Below are 16,121 nucleotides of genomic sequence, written 5' to 3'. Positions count from 1 at the left end.
GGCAGCTAGTTTGTGGTTCTTCCCTGCACTCACTCACCACGCCACCAAATGTAGAGATGGACATGTCTCTGTGGGCCCTATTTCCTGCACTGAGCATCAGGGACAATGATAATGGCTCCATCCTCCTTTTGATGACCAGCCAGTGCATCAAGGGACATGATAAAGGGCTCCGTGTAGAGCACCAAGTCTTATGCAAATGGAATCATTCAGATGTTTCTACTACATTCTTTTTTAGATTAATGAAGATTTATCTCTGAGAGCAGCAAGAACAGACTCTGGATGACACACATTTTTGGTATCGTGAAAAGAGTGTCAATTGATGTACAGATGTCTTCACAGCTCACAGTCTGACTGCCTCCCTGCTCCAGACTCTATTTCCTGTCCCTTGGTGAAACTAACCACCCTCTGCACCTCCTAGTCCACCACCAATACTATAGCGTTTCCTTTCTTGTAACCCCCAAAGAGTCAGCCACCAGTCCAATCTGGAAACTGTGAATCCAGGGGACAGAAGGCCCAGGGAAGTAACAGAATGAGTGAACCAGCCTAGGTGTGGGCAAATGTGGCCTCCCAGAGATGAGCTACATGTCAAAGGGACCAGTACTACTCAGTTCCTGAAGTTGCTGTCACTCAAGAGAAGATGGAAATTTGGAATCATATTTTTTTAAATATTTAAATGTTAAAATGTTAACCAATAATTTTTAAAATGTTTGAAACAGCCCAGGATCATATCAGAAACACCTGTGCATGAGCTGAGGCTTTGCAACCTCTGATGTAAGTTAACTCCTATATTTCTATGAATAAAAATCCTTAAGCTCCAGCTATCTCCTATATCCAGGCAGCATAGGATATAGTTAGGATTACAGACTTAGAGTCAGAGAAGACTGGGACTCACACCTTTTGTTTGCACCTAGTTTGCTATATAAACTTGGGTGGGCTTATTACTTGTTCTGAACCAGTTTTCTCAGTTGTGAAAGGGGGCAAGATATTATACAAAACCACCTGGTTTAGAACAGTGTCTCCTTTCCCCAAAGTCAGCAAGTTAATGGTACAACGAGCCATAGTGTCCATAAGAGGCCATAAGTGTCCACTCCTGAGTCCCACTTAGATCTCACACCCTCCATGCCAGTGTTTCCCTGCCTCTATTGCCTCAATTGCTGAGAAGTCAGGCATGATTTATGCTGGAACCTAAGCACAGGACTAGGAATTTAGACACCTGGTTTTTCCTCCCAGCAACAAGCTCACAACGCCCCATAGGTCTCACTTTTCTTCTCTGGAACAGAAGTGACAACCAGGGTGAAATGAGACAATAAATGTGTGTTATACAACCTAAGTCACAGTCGGTCCCTGTGGGAAGACCAGATGCCCAGCAGTCTGGGATCAGTCTCTAATTTGATATATTAATGCCCAAGGACTGTGTTTTAGAATGTAGGTTTTATTGTTGTTCAGGTTTGAGGAGGCCAACAGATTGGGAGACAACTTCCATTACAAAGAGAACTTGTTACTCATGGTTTCCAAGATGAGGGGCAGGTCACCTTACAGAGGGCCACATGCAGGTGTTCCAGGGTCAGCCAGCAAGCAGATGGAGAGAGGGCAAAATGTGGGCAAAACCTTTATTGTGGTTTATCCAGGAACAAGCAAGGCAAGGTAAGCAGGTTTAGGATTGGCTAATTTGAAGTTTCAGCAAGGTCTGGGATGTAGGGACAGTGTCCAGTTGTGTTGGTACCTGGCCCTGGGGTGATTAGAACAGAGTACAGTGGCCCAGAGTGTCAGAGCTGTGTAAGAGCCCATAAAGGAGGTGGTTGGGGCGTGGCCTCTGAGTGGTTGGTTTGTGGATGAAAGGCCTGCTCACAGGCCAGGAACCGGGAGCAAAGGGCAGACCCTCCAGGACCAGGAAGGCCCTAGATGTTACAGCATTAGAAATACAGTAGGTAGGAAGGCATGATTAACATAATGTTCCTAAATCCATGTTTATTCCCGTCACACAAAACCGGGTAGATAGCATGTCTGCAAGGGGGTTCCATAATAGGTCCTTCTGCAGGGAAATACCACATGTGTAGGAATAGAAAAGAAGGTCAAGTTGCTTAGAGGGAAAGGTCATGGGGGATTAATGCACCCCCAAGACCAAAGCAGGCTAGGAATGCTGCTAAGGGGAGGGGGATTCTTTTTTTTCCCCCAGGTGGACATGTTGCATAGCTATGGACTTTAGCATCCTGAGACTTTCTGAGACTAAATGAAGCCCCACCTTCTCTGAGTGGAGAAAATTACATTTGGATCCAGAGAGTGCCATGGAATGAAGATTATTCTGCTTGAATGTGTTGACCTTTATCAACTATTTCATCAGAGTTTCTGGAGCATAACATGTGTTAGGCCTCCTCCTCAACTGCTCACGTGAGGAAGGAGCATTCCTTTCTGGCTCTCAGGCATCCAGAGACCAGGAAAGCAAAGTTAAAGGCAGAGACCTTTGAAATCTAGTTAGGGAATAGTTGGAGGAGGCAACGCAAATAGCAGTCGGGCTATGTGAAATCTCTGGAGAAAACGGTTTCTCTTCCTGTCACTGACTGAAAAATCAATTAAGTTTCTGGCCTGGGATTTGGCACCACATCATATATGAATTGCTAGTTTGAGCTGCTTCTTTCACTTCAACTAGATAATCAGGAGAGAAGGGTTAGGTATACATACATAAGTCTGTGCTTTGGAAAAAGGCAAAATGCTTTTAAAACCATGTTACCAGGATTTTAAAAGACTGGACGACATTTTACTATTTAAGAAAAATATTTATTTGCAAGAAATGGAAATACAAATGCATTACAATTTCAATTTATTTTTTTCCAAACTAAATACAAGTACAAAGCTTTTTTTTTTTTTTTTTTTTTTTTTTGGTATTTACTTAGCTATGATAGAGAATAAAAGACCATAAAAACAAGGCAATAGGACAGATAATAGACTCACAATGTGCTCAGACTTAAACACTGCTGATCTATATAACCTGTTACAAAAGAGAGGCAAGCCCGCTGTCAGAAGACATTAAAGCTTACTGGTGATTACAGCCCAGGGTCTGCTCACCATTGTTTAAAAGGGTCACTCACAGTTTGCCAGAGAGTGCTGGTGTTTTCCATAGACTCATAAAGCACTTTATCTAAAAGAGGTTTTCTAAGCAGCGTAGACCACGGTGCAAAAAGTTCACGTTTCCACTCAGCTGGTGAGCGAGGGATGAGAGCAGAGAAAGAGAGCTGAGCCCCTGGGTTCCCTTTTCCCAGATGCAAAGGCTGCTAGCTGGAACTCACAGAAGATGGGATGAAAAGACAGCAGACAGACATCTGCAGCACACTCTGCAGGAGAGGAAGAGCTGAGCAGGCACCACAGGGCCACCACACTGGCAGAAACTCTTCCCTGCCAGGGAGCTTCAAACGTTGACACCATCCTCAGAAAGGAATCTGCTCAACCTGTTCTATCTCACTCAGTTCTCTCCCCACCACATGGTAACTAGTCGCCCTTGTTTTCTGTATCTATAAGACTTAAACTTTATTTAGCACAGCATCCAACACCTCAGCAAATACCCAAGAAATATTATTTCCCTTTCTTATGGAAACCACACAAAAACAAAACATTCGTGAATTCTATGTTGCCCAAAATAACAAAACACATAGGTTTTTTTGTTTTTTTCCCCTCTAAGTTCGGACCCTCTGGCCACAGAAGCATGGAACCTTAATCCTCAGGTGGACCAGGTTCCTCTCAGAAAATGCACTCAGAAAATGCTCTGCTGTGAGGATTTATAATACCTTTCATCTTGGCTGTCCATTTATTTTGATGTGATTGCACCTCTACAAAATGGATTTTCCTAATGGATATAACCCTCTTTCTTTTTCCTGATGTGCAAACCTAAAAATAGTGGCTTTCTTTTAGGAAACCATTTTTGAGCTTTTGGAATAAGTTCTTTTTCCCACATTCAATCTTAAAAGTCTGTATATAACATCTCCCAGGGACAAGGGATTCCTCAGTCATCCTGGATTCATACATAAGGCACATTTAAGGCACAAGTAAGTATCAAATATAAGGGTGGAATGTGTGTGCACGCACACGTTTGTGTGTCTCGGCGGGTGGGGTTGGGGGAGAAAGAGAGACACCTCACACTTGCGTCTTTTGAATAGCTACAAATTAAATGAAGTTTTCTCAGTCTCTCTTATACTTCAACATTCCCTGGGGCCTCAGGCAGCACTCTCCCTTAGTAAAACAGAAGTCTCAGGGGTAACTGAATGGATGAATGATCTGAAATCCGTCTCTGGCTCCTTCACAGCCCGGCCTCTCCCCTGTCCTCCCAGGCAGGCTCAGCCTATGACATGTGCTAATTGTCTCCGCTGAAAACCTTCAAATGGGAGGACCCTCACTCTGGGACTCTCCTATGGTGAATGGCTTCCCAGATCCTGCCAGTCCTGCAGACAGGGATACCAAGGTCTCTAATCCAGGTTTCTCAAAGATTAGGTTCAACGGAAGCAAACTAGTAATCTGTGGTCGACACAGCAGGTAGCCAAAAGCCTTCTCTCCCACTTCCATGTCCCCATTTTGTCAGGGATGAACATTCCTCATTTGGGGATGGGAGGTCTCCATTTCTGGGCCGCGCTCACACGTACACCTCAGATGACGTGTGTTCAGAGGAGTTGGCCCGCAGAGGCCTCTATTCTGATCTTCTGCTTTTGCTAGCTCTCTGAACAGGAGAGGGAGGGAACATGACATGCTGAAAAAGTATTTTAATAAAGTACATGTGACAAAAATACTGGACACTCAGTGCCAGAACAGAGAAGAGTCAATTCAACACTCCTACTCTACAGGTACATAAGGCTCAGACCATCTTCTGACATCCAACCTGAACCTAGAGATTAAGAGGAATAAAAAAAAAAAAATCTGGATTTCTAAATAAGTTGAACTGGAAGTTGCTCTCCCAGTCTACCAATTAGGTCTCCAAATCAGAACTATATTAACCAAAAGGTTATCTAATTTTGCCTGCACTGATGTCATATCCCACCCCCACCTCCTGCTGACATGGAGCAACTCGGTTGAGCTGTCAGACTTTACAGAAGGCTCTTTCTGAGAGTGAGACTCCAGAGTCCTAACACTTCCCAGAAATTCTTCTCGAAGCTGGCGCTGAGCTCCTCATTTGCAGCGTCCATTTCTAAGTGTAAAGTTGAGAGCTGTGGAAAGAAGCATATGGAGTGGCAGGAGCCCTGGATCACTCGCGTCTCATCCAGTGAGAAATCACCTGCTCTCTGAGTCTTTGCAGGATATCACCTTCACTAGTGTCATCAAAGGACGAGGGAAAACCTATTTACATGATGGAAAATCCAATAAGATTTATTGTTATGGTTTCTGGTTGCTCTATGGTCGCAGATTTGTCAAAACTTAAGTTCACGTGCCAATGTCTGCCACTGTGTGCAATCTTCGGAGCTAACCAGGAATCACCCACTGATTTACGGGCCTGCTTGCTTGCTGTGGAAAACAAATCCACTGATATTCTGGGCTCAATCCTTGAATAGGACACGTTAAGTATTTGGAACCACCATTTCATCCTCCCGAAGGGCCCACCTAGTTTAGTTCCCTTTATTCACTCAAGCCAACCGTGGAGGACAGGTTTTCTCAAATGAGCAGCAAAGCTGGTTCTTTGAAGCCTCATTAAGAGGCTATTTGGAGGGGCTGGGGAGCAGAAGGCCCTGGGTTCGATCCCCAGCACCAAAAAAAAAAGAGGCCATTTGAGCTCTCTGGTTGATGTTCCCTGTTCTGGAAGGATAGTTTTCCACAGAAAAAGTCCTGCTGTTTGAAGACAGCAATGTCCAGCAAAGATAGGTAGGGAGAAAATAAAATTCTCAAAGCACTAAAGACATGGGCTACAAGTTTCCTTCCTTTTCTAGCTTCTGTTGGGAAGAGTGGGGTTTTCCACCCTGGCTACACCCAGGCACCTTAAAACCCCATCTGGTTCAGCCTCAGCACATAGATGGGCTGGTCCATGATCCTACTTCTGCCTGTACGTTTGAGTACCTTCCTTTCTTAGCACCTATTAGAGTTAATTCTGTGATTTTGCTGTTAGGGCCCCATAAGTGGCCCCATGTGTGATAAGTACCTGGCATTTTAAAGAAAGGGATCGTATATGTTGTGGCTCATGGTTACCTAGCCAAGCCCAGAACGATCAAAAATAGCCTGAGAAAGCAGAAGCAGAAGTCACCAGCTCCCCTCCTCCTCACAGTCCAGATGCGTGAACCAATGGCCATGTAAGGGACAGCAAGCACCCTACAGACAGCAGGGCCACCATGCAGCTCTGACACACTGTGAAGTAAGCCTGGCCACCTCCCATCAGAAACCTCCCCTCACAGCAGGGAGAGGGTTCACTCCCCATGGTGACCCTAACTGGACCCAGGCAGACAAAGCAGGGAGCTGCTTAGGGACCAGGACAGCAAATGCTAATGCTAATGATGCCAAATCCTGCATCTGATATGTAATGGAAGGCCCAGTGGGCATAATCCCTCTTAGGTACAGGCTCCAGTGACCATGTCAATAATGAGAGAGAGAGAGAGAGAGAGAGAGAGAGAGAGAGAGAAAGAAAGCCAGAGCTAAAGGCCCTCAACTGCTACTAAAAATAAAGTACGAAATGTAAGCACATTTTCTGCACAAAATCACAAACTGGAGGTGCGGAGAACATCAAAACACTTAAAGGGAGTCTTCTACTTTGTATGATAGAAAGGCAATTTCCATTTCTTATTTGTATGAAAGAGGAAAGATTTTTTTTTTAAACTACAAAAGTTACTTTTAATCATTAAAAAAAAATAATAAAAGTGGGTTGGGGGTTAGGTTGTATCTCTTTGGGTGAGCTGCAAGTAGCCAAACCTGACCGTAAAAGGTAAGAATGTGCACACCAGACTCCGTCCACCCCACCCTCAGCTGAGGCGGCTAAGGGAGGGCCCAGTGGAAGTGAGGAGAGGGGGCAGCAGGTGTGGAGGACAGCGGCAGGGTCCTCAGAAACGCCTGCTGGGGGACAGGGCTTCCCTTCTCAGTTATGGGAACTGGAGACAGCATCTGGCCACAGGGCCACATTCCTTCTGAGTTCGTCCAACAGGGGGACACACATTTAAGGAGATTTCTCCATAGTAATTATTTTACAGACCTCCAATTTAAAAAAATGAGGGAGGAAATAAAACATCATATGGAAAATGTGGCTCCAGAGCCCTCCTAGGTCTGAAGGCCAACAGAAGACATTGCTAGCTTAGAGGGAGGCCCTGAATCTCTTCAGCATGGTCGCCCATGGGAAGCCTCGGCAAGCTAATAAATACTATTTACAAACGGGGAGGAGAAGCCGGGAAGGCAGAACTATGGGGGTGGGAGAGAGGCTGTGGGGGGTCCTACAAGCAACAGGGTGGGCAGGTTTGCCTGGAGGAGAAAAGCCTGATGTCTCAGGCATTGCACTTGCGGCCTGAGAATATGACGGGGAGCCCTAGTCTGCCTGCACCAGTGTGGGGGCAGTCCAGCAGGGCCCCAGAGGGCAGAGTGGAGACAGGGGTACTGGCAGGATGCCCTGGTGCTCCCAGGGTTGACGGGGCTTTCACACTGAAGCCCGGGTGTGAGCGAGGGAGCCCAAGAGTCAGTGCTTTCCAAATCCCAACAGGCCTCGTGCTAGAGTCTGGGGTCTCGACTGAATGAGTCACCTCTTCTTTAGAGAGGGGTCACGCCTCACAGGGGAGAGTCAGGCAGTATCTTTTTGGCACTATAGGTGGAAACAAGCCTGCTTGTCCCACCCCCACCCCACCCCTAAAGCAATTTCCTATGGCAGTAAGAGAAATGGAGGGAGAGATGCCAGCCCCCGCGGTGCTCGGGAGCAGCAGAGCATGCAGACGAAAACTCAGGCTGGTCTCCCGTCCCGAGCCATTAACGCCTGTCCACATCTCCACCAAGATCCAGCGGCCCAGAGGAGAACCTTATGCAAAGGTGGACTTGGGGTGTAGAAGCAGGGTTAGGGGAAGCGGGTGGGGTGAGGGTGGAGACGGCCTCATTAGAAGGTGGTGTTCACTCTTCTGTCGAGTTCTACGACTTTTAGTGTTTCGTTCCCCTCCAGTTTGGTGCTGACCCTGTGAAGGGAGAAAAAGGTAAAAATGTATTAGCCACCTCCTTAAGCTACAAATGTCATGCTTCAGAGTGTCACATGATCACTCTATGACGGTGACCCTATGGGCCCGCCCACCCATGCATCTTGTCGTTTTTCAATCCATAGTTACTTTTCTGCTCTCAAAGTCCCCTGCTACCAGCCTATCCACTTGTGCACATTCCTACCTTTATTCCCATCCAAGAGCAGGCAACCCAGCCCAGAGGATAAGCATGGTGGCTCCATACTGATTATTATAAATTGCTGTGTTTACTAAGGATGCTTAGCCCCATGCTATATTTTGGGAAGGAGAAAATATAAGGATAAAGGCTAATACCTGGTCTTGAAGAGCTAATAATCCAGATAAGGATTTTTTAAAGTTCATTAATTTGAAATAATACTAAAACAGAAAATAAATACATTATCAAACTGTGTAACAACCTACAAGTCTCCAGGCATTCTGGGAGATACGACATAGCACATGGAATTTGAATGGGGCTTTCAAAAGCTTTTAAAGAGGAGAGAAGGCTTGATGTCTTCTCTTTTGGTGTCATGAGCCAAAAAAGCCAGTAGCTACATCCAACAGAGCTTTAGGGTGGCTCTGGATTTTCTCTATAATGGGAATAAAAATAATGCATCACCTCTTGGGGTAAAGGGACTTATGTGACCTCACCCTTGTAAAGTGCTCAACCCATTAAGCATGAGTAAATGTTAAATGTACATGTTTAGTGATACATACAAAAGTATATGTAGGGGCTAGGGCTGGGGCTCAGTGGTAGAGCACTTGCCTCACATGTGTGAGGCACTGGGTTCAATTCTCAGCATTGCATATAATTGAATAAAAGGTCCATCAACAACCAAAAAAAAAAAAAAATATATATATATATATATATAAAAGTATATGATATGTAGCATGAACCTTCCTATACAGGGTCAAGGGAAGAAGGCTGAAGAATGTAAAATGGAATCTTTCTCCCTGACAGCCTCAGTCTTGGGAAGCCCAGGAGCAGAGCTCAGCTCCATCACCACCATGCTATCCAGGCGTGCTAATCGGCACACCCAGGTACCGACCTCCCCCAGGAACAATACCTGTGGTCCTATCAGCCTTTATGTTTCCAAAAGGATGTTTTCCCCATAACTATCTAAGAGAAACAACTCATGGAGAATTGAAGCCCATCACAGGGTATTTACAATATGGGAGCATATACATGTACAGGGCCTCTCAAACACTTATTTTTAATATAAATACACAATTATAAGTTTATATAAGTTGAACATCCCTAAACCAAAAATCCAAATTGTGAAATGCTCCAAGATCCAAAACTTCCAGTGCCAACATGATGCCACAAGAGGAAAATTCTGCTTCTGACCTCGTGTGAGGGTTGTAGTCAAAATGCAGGCAGCACCACGAATATTGTATAAAAGTGACTCTTGGGTACGTGTGTATGGTGTGCATGCAACACAGATGAACCCGTTTAGTCTCGGGTTCCATCCCCACGATATCTCATGAAGCACATGCAAATATATTCCAAAATTAAAAAATTCTCAATTCAAAGCACATCTGGCCCCAAGCACTTCAGGTAAAGCATACTCAATCCATAGTTATAGTTAATACATTTGAATTGACATCTAAACCGTAAATGTGTACTGATATACAACATAACATTTATTTTCCCTCTGGTTGGAAAGAAGCTAGAGAACCTGCCTGAGGGATCTGCATCACTGCTGTTATGTGGCTTTGAGGGGACGAGGAAGGGAGTGAGGGTGGGGATACAGACCCTCCCTGACTCTTTGGTGCCACCACTACCTGTTGCCAACTGTTGGTGGGGATTTTGGGGGGCTCCACTAGGCCTCTTCCCTGCTCAGGGAAGCCGCTGCCGAGAGGCAGACTCTCCTCAGTGCCAGGTCTGAGAGCTGAGGAATCAGATGAGTCTCTGGGGGAGTCCCTAGCCCTGAGCCAGCTTGCTCACCCAGACCCCATCCCCAGCACACCACAGGACTCACAGGTGCTGTTGTAGCTCCAACAGCACTGACTTCTCCAGGCTGGTCTCATTCGAGATAATGAAATGGGGAAGATCCACATCTGGCAGGGACTCCAGCCCTGACGCCCTGAGCAGGGAGGAGCCTCTGTCCCAGTTCCCAAGCTCCCCAGCTGAGGCTGGACTGGATGGTTCCTCCAGGGGAGAATGTTCCTCATAGATCAGTAGGTTCCTGGATCTCACTGAGGACAGAGGAAAACAATAAGGTGTTAGGGAAAAAAAAACCCACAGGAGTCCTACACATCTCCCTGCTCCCAATGCCCAGGGCCAGTGGCAGATGATAATTGATGTGTTCTTCTTGTCCAAGACTTGGGAGATGCCAACTGGATTTGGCTTTCTATAAAGGCTTCAGGGTTTCTGAGTTTGTGCAATGAAAAATTATACCAATTATACAGTGCTGGAAGAACAACAGAAAACATATACAAAGCCACTACCACCTCCACTGCTTTGAAAATAAAATTCCCCTCCTTACCCACCCATAACTATCCAGGGAAAACCTTCACGCAAGTGGGAGTCAAATACTTGGAGATGTCCAAGCTCAGTTAAAACGCACAGTGTCCCCAGTGAGTAGGTCTTGTAGGGAGGGAAGATACAAAGGCATTTTCATTGAAATATGGGGAGAAGATACAAAGCTAAAGCCATAAACCAGAGACTGCAGACAATATCCTTTGTTTTATAGGACAGCCACATAGCTAGATGGCTCTGTAGCAATTTTCCTCGACACAGAGACTATGCTCCCATTAGTTCCAAAATGTAAAGAAATATCCCTTAGGGAAAACAAACTTCCCAATAGGCCACCGTAACTGTCTGGCTGGAAGGCTCGCACTGGCAGAGATACGACTGTCTGGTGAAATATTTTAACATGACAAAATTGTCCCTATTCCAAACTCGGTACCTTCTAACTCCATGCTTGTTTTTACTAGCACAGGTGTGCACTCATGTATGTGTTTCTGACTGATTACCCCTTTATCTCCCACATACTGAAAAGAGGTCATTGGTTTACCCTCCTCTTATCTGACACCTGAGCTCCACATTCTCTAAATCTTGGGCATAATGCTCAGAAAAACAGACGGATTCTTGAACTTCACTTTAAAACTCTTACTATGGTAACATATAATTTCACTCAATGAAGGTAGAATCACAGGTGCTCTCTTAAAATGTCAGAGAAAGCTTAGTTTGCCCCCTCTCAAAATCCACATCCTACTCCCTCGTCAGAACTCAAAAAAGAGGACGCTAGAACACATCAAGGAACACAGTCTGGAGCAGCATTTTGCAAGCTGCACTTTGCCAAGCTCCAGAGAATTCCCAGTACTGCCTCGGCCCCATGGGTGAGGGGCACAAGGGAAGTCAGCACTCTGAGCCCCAGAGCCCCCCATGTGCTAATGGAGAAGTCCCGTTTTTAGCACCTCTTTTTAAAAGTTGGACTTTACGTAAGGTTCCTTTCAGCAAGCTGAGAAACCCAGTTCCACAGAAGCAAAACAAGATACTCCCCAAGAGGCTGAGTGCTGTCTTACCGATGGAGGCCGTGTATGGCTCTGGCATTGAATGCTGGCTGGGCAGCGCCATCTTGGTGGCAGAAGGATAGGGCCCATAACCCTGAAAGAGGCTGCCAAATGCAACAGCAAAGCACAACACAACGACCTGGAAGGGGAGGAGAGAACACAGGAGCTGTAGAGTCCAGACTGCAGAGTGAACCTGTCGACCTGCAACGCCCGGGGCAGAAGGAAGACGGACTCCCGTCCTTCAGAGGCTGTCTGCCACGTCACGCTGCTGTAATGACATGCAGAGAACATCCTTGGAGCAGGCTCCAAGGTCTCTTCAGCTGCACAGCACTTGGCCTTGACAAGGTGGAGACACTGGGGACAGGGCCCTGGGCCAGGGGGCAGTTCCTGCACTGTCCTTTTGGGAGACTCACCATGAGGCAGGTGCCAGTCTGCGTGCCGGCTAACTTGCAGGTCCGAGAAACCTTGCCCATCACCAGGGTCTGAAGCTTCTGGAGTTGCTGAAGGAGAGTTCTGTCAATGGCAACAAACAAAAGCCAGGAAGGGACGTGAGAGATGAGAGATGATTTCTGGTGACCCCTCTGCCGGGCTTCCAGGGAAGTTGTGCGGCCTTGGGTCTATATTTAAACAGAGTTCTAAGGGAGGGACGCCAGTACCTGCTGGCACCACTGCCCCAGAACTTGCTGGAGCTCAGAACCAGCCTGGACACCTTAACCACGGGTTCTGTTCTGAATAAGAGAAAGACCTCACATGATCCCTGCTAGGCTGTGACTTGCTTGCCAGACACTGAGAACAAAGGTAAGTGACACTCTGGTTGGGTGGTCACTATGGTCTCAATGTTTGTCGCCCCACCACCCCGATCCACTGCAAAATAATTCATGGCATGTTAAGAGTGGAGCCCTCGAATGGGATTACTGCCTTTATAAGGGATGAAAAGACCAGCCTTCTTCCCTTCCACCACATGTGGACACAACTAGAAGGCAGCTTCTAGGAACCAGGAAGCCCGTCCTCACCAGACACCAAGTCTGCCAGCACCCTGATCCTGGGTTTCCAGCCTCCAGAGCTGTGAGCAATAAATATCTGCTGTTTATAAGCCACTCAGCTTACAGGGTTTCTATGGCAGCCTCAACGGACTAGCCTGGTGGTAATCACGAGAACCCTCTTAACCGAGAGGAAAGAAACGCGATGAGAACGTAAGAAAGGGGCCGAGCAAAGAGAGGAAGAGGACCAGCAGAGGAAAGCAGAAGGGCTGGCCCGAGGCGGCGGCTGGGACTTGAAATGGCAACAGTGTCACTGAGCAGCAGGCGTTCGGAAGGCACCCTGAAGGAGAGAGGAGGAGGAAAACCAGGAAGGGCTCTGCTGAAGGTCAGGGAGGCAGACAGCCGTTGCACCTCAGGCCTGAAGTCAGTTCTCAAAGCTCCACACCAGGAAATGAAGCCAAAACACTGAAGAGCAGAGCAGCCTGCTCGGCCAGACCTCAGGCTCCGAGCCCGGGAGCGGGGAAACCAGCCTCCAATACACACTATCTCTTCTTCCCCGGAAAGACAGAAGAGGGAAGAGAAATTAAGGTGGACCACTGTGCATTCCCGCAACGAGGTCTGGGGATAAGAGAGCAGTCTGTGCTCCATACCGAGTGACATCAGGACACAGAAAGAGCAGATGCTGAAACCCTGCAAATCCTGAACGTGACAGGCACAGACAGGCATCTGACGGCACACCCTTCTGAATTGAGTATCTGCATGAATTCTGCATGAGCGTGTGAAGAGCGGAAGCCCCTCCTCGCCCCCATCTTTCCCCAAGTCGATGCACATGGCAAAGTGGAAAAGATTCTATATGCAGATGTGTTTTCTTGAGTCTGAAGATTTTCAGTAAATTCGGGCAGTGATGTAATGCTGGAGACACACAGGTTCACTGGAAACATCAGCAGGCCACTTGTTTGCAGAATTCTGGGATTTCATAGCCAACTTGCTTCTCACCTCGGTCTATCAACTGAAGAGCTTTCAAGTGGTGGAAATACAGGCAGTGTTGTCCACAGTCTGCCTTCTCCTCTGGCAGATAGCGATGAAGCAAATTCCCCCAAATTAAGCAAATCCAGGGCAGGATTGGCCATAAGAATGGTTTTGCTTCAGCAAGTTAAATGGATAAGAATGGGGGGAAGAATTTGAGCAGTATGTGTATCTGAAGCTTTCTGAACTCAAAAAGCCCCACGTGATCCCACATGCGCATTACAAAGCACAAGTAATGAGTGATTTTAATAAGCAAAGCAAAATCATTCATTCCATTAAGTGATATCGTTAATTTAAATTCTATTTAATGTGGAGGCCTTTTTTGAACTTAACTGTACATTTGTACATTTTTTGTTTCTGGTTATATAAAAGTATGATCACACATAGTCTAGACCTGATTTATGTTTACATATATTCTTTAAAAGCATTCTGTATGTTGAGAAATTCTGATGGCATAATTACTTTAAATTGCACTTAGAAGGGTTGGAGACATAGGCAGATGGTAGAGTGCTTCCCTATCACATGCAAGGCTCTGGGTTGATCCCCAAGAGTGCAAAAAATGAATAAAAAACAAACAAATTCCACTTGGAGAAAAAGTTTGCAACTAAGTGATCCTTCGATGCAGCATCTTTTTTCTCTCATCAAACCTTTTCTCTCTTCTCGCAGGCCTTCCCCAGAATACCTCCCTTGTGGCCATCGGCACAGCTGCCTTTCAAAGCCAAGAGCTGAGCAATCCACTGCCCAGCCACTTCCTCAGTGAGCACTCACTCTCACAGAGCTGAGACTCTGCTGGTGGCGGCATGTGCTGGATTGACTGCCACCTGTAAGGCCAGCCCCAAAGTCCCTGTTAGGTTCTCCTGGCTGGTGTTTCTGGAAATTTGCGGGCAGCATACAGGTGAGCCCTCAGACAAGACCGCAAGGCACAAACCCTTTTCTCTTGGATGATGGCCACCTTCCATGATACCGATTCATAAGGTCTTGGCTGCCTGCAAAGCATCCCCTGCCTCTGTGGTCTTGAGTGATGCCTGCCACTTTCGCTGGGCACCTCGACTGTGCCCTGGGCACTCCTGCTGCCCTCTGTGCTGGTGGCATGCTGAGGCTTAGTGGAGCTCTGTGCAGGAATGGGTGAGCTCTCTCCTGGTCTTCTGTGACTTGGACCTTTCCAGATGGCAACAGAGCCCCGATACTTTTACTCCAAAATCTTAAGGTGTTTTGAAAGTGAAACCACCGTTTCTATTTTTCGCCAACAGTACCTGTTGACTGGCAAGCACCCCATGCTTCCTCTCTGCCTGTCCCCTGCTCCTTGCCTGATCTTGAGAGTATGAACTACTAAAAAATGAATCCCACACAATGCTCTGAATCAGTCCTCCCTTCTGATTTTGGGTTGAGAAGAGTCTCCTAGGATACACCCTGGTCCTTTCTAAAGCAGGCAGAACCACCTAAAGCCACTGATAGATAGCTGAGGCTCAAGGTGGCCCCACCCAGTGACAGGTGCAAAATGCTACAAGTGTGAAAGAAGAGCCATCTAAGTCTGGCTGGAGGACGCGGAAAAGTGCCGTGCTTACCAACTGTAGGGCCCTTCACTTGGTATTCACAGTGCATCCGTTCCAAACTCAAAGATGATTATCTGCTGAATCCACTGCAGATGAAAATGGTTGTTCAATGATGCCTGATTTCTAACAGTTTATAACCCAGCTCTTCAAGATGAGCAAACATGCTGCTTAAAATGCATATTTTTATAGTCTGGAATTTTGGTGGAAGGCCACAGTGGTGGCTTCTGTGCCGTGTGCTGCTGCTTCTCCTGCTCGGCTGGGTGAAGGTGGGTAAAAATAAACTTCAAGGCTATCCTCAGAGAGTCTGACGGTGGAAATGACCGCGTGACGAAGTTTCCGTCAATCAGCAGCCCTGACGCTTTTCACCAGAGTAAAATGGATTAACTCATCCAACCCACACAGCTAAATAGGTTCCTAGGATCCAATAAACTTTGGGAAATTCATGTACATTCATACCAAATCAAAAAACCACATTGATTTTCATCATAAGAAAATAACAGTGATTGAGTTCTAGGTGTTGCTTATAGCTCATACTGAAATACCAAGTAGTTGTCTTAAAGTCATATAAGTGAGTGGAAGACTAAGGTGTTGAGAACTATCTGACTCCACTGCTTGTGTACTTTCTAGTAGGTACAGCACAGTGCCCTCATCAATCACCTAATTACAACATACTGCTTAGTTAAGTAGACTTTTCTTAAATTCAGTCACAGTAACATCATATTGTCAATAGTCCAAGGAAGAGATTCATACACCATTAGATATGAAAACGTTATTAAAAAGGACCAAGCCACACAGCAGGGAGAGCCATAGTAAAACCCAGGCCAACGGCAATGAGATGCACATTAGCAAAATTCCAGTGATAACAACACAAATAAAAAACATAAAGGTAAATAAACATTTTG

General features: G+C 46.3%; 1 protein-coding gene across 2 annotated transcripts in view; it reads right to left on the bottom strand.

Annotated features, from left to right (window-relative positions):
• Positions 1-2,852: 2,852 nt before the first annotated feature.
• Positions 2,853-16,121, bottom strand: part of Creb3l2 (cAMP responsive element binding protein 3 like 2) — a 108,745-nt gene continuing 95,476 nt past the window's right edge. For both annotated transcript variants that reach the window (XM_047561868.1, XM_047561869.1), the window contains exons 9-12: positions 12,074-12,173; positions 11,673-11,799; positions 10,124-10,340; positions 2,853-8,105 (exon numbers count right to left, since the gene is read on the bottom strand). In XM_047561868.1, the coding sequence (XP_047417824.1) occupies positions 8,030-8,105; positions 10,124-10,340; positions 11,673-11,799; positions 12,074-12,173 (520 nt within the window). In that variant the 3' untranslated portion in view covers positions 2,853-8,029. The remainder of the gene's footprint in view (positions 8,106-10,123; positions 10,341-11,672; positions 11,800-12,073; positions 12,174-16,121) is intronic.

The sequence above is a fragment of the Sciurus carolinensis genome, chromosome 8 (genome assembly GCF_902686445.1).
Source record: "Sciurus carolinensis chromosome 8, mSciCar1.2, whole genome shotgun sequence".
Classification (NCBI taxonomy): Eukaryota; Metazoa; Chordata; class Mammalia; order Rodentia; family Sciuridae; genus Sciurus; species Sciurus carolinensis.
The sequence above is the reverse complement of the archived record's forward strand: the minus strand, read 5'-3'. Positions and strand labels throughout refer to the sequence as shown.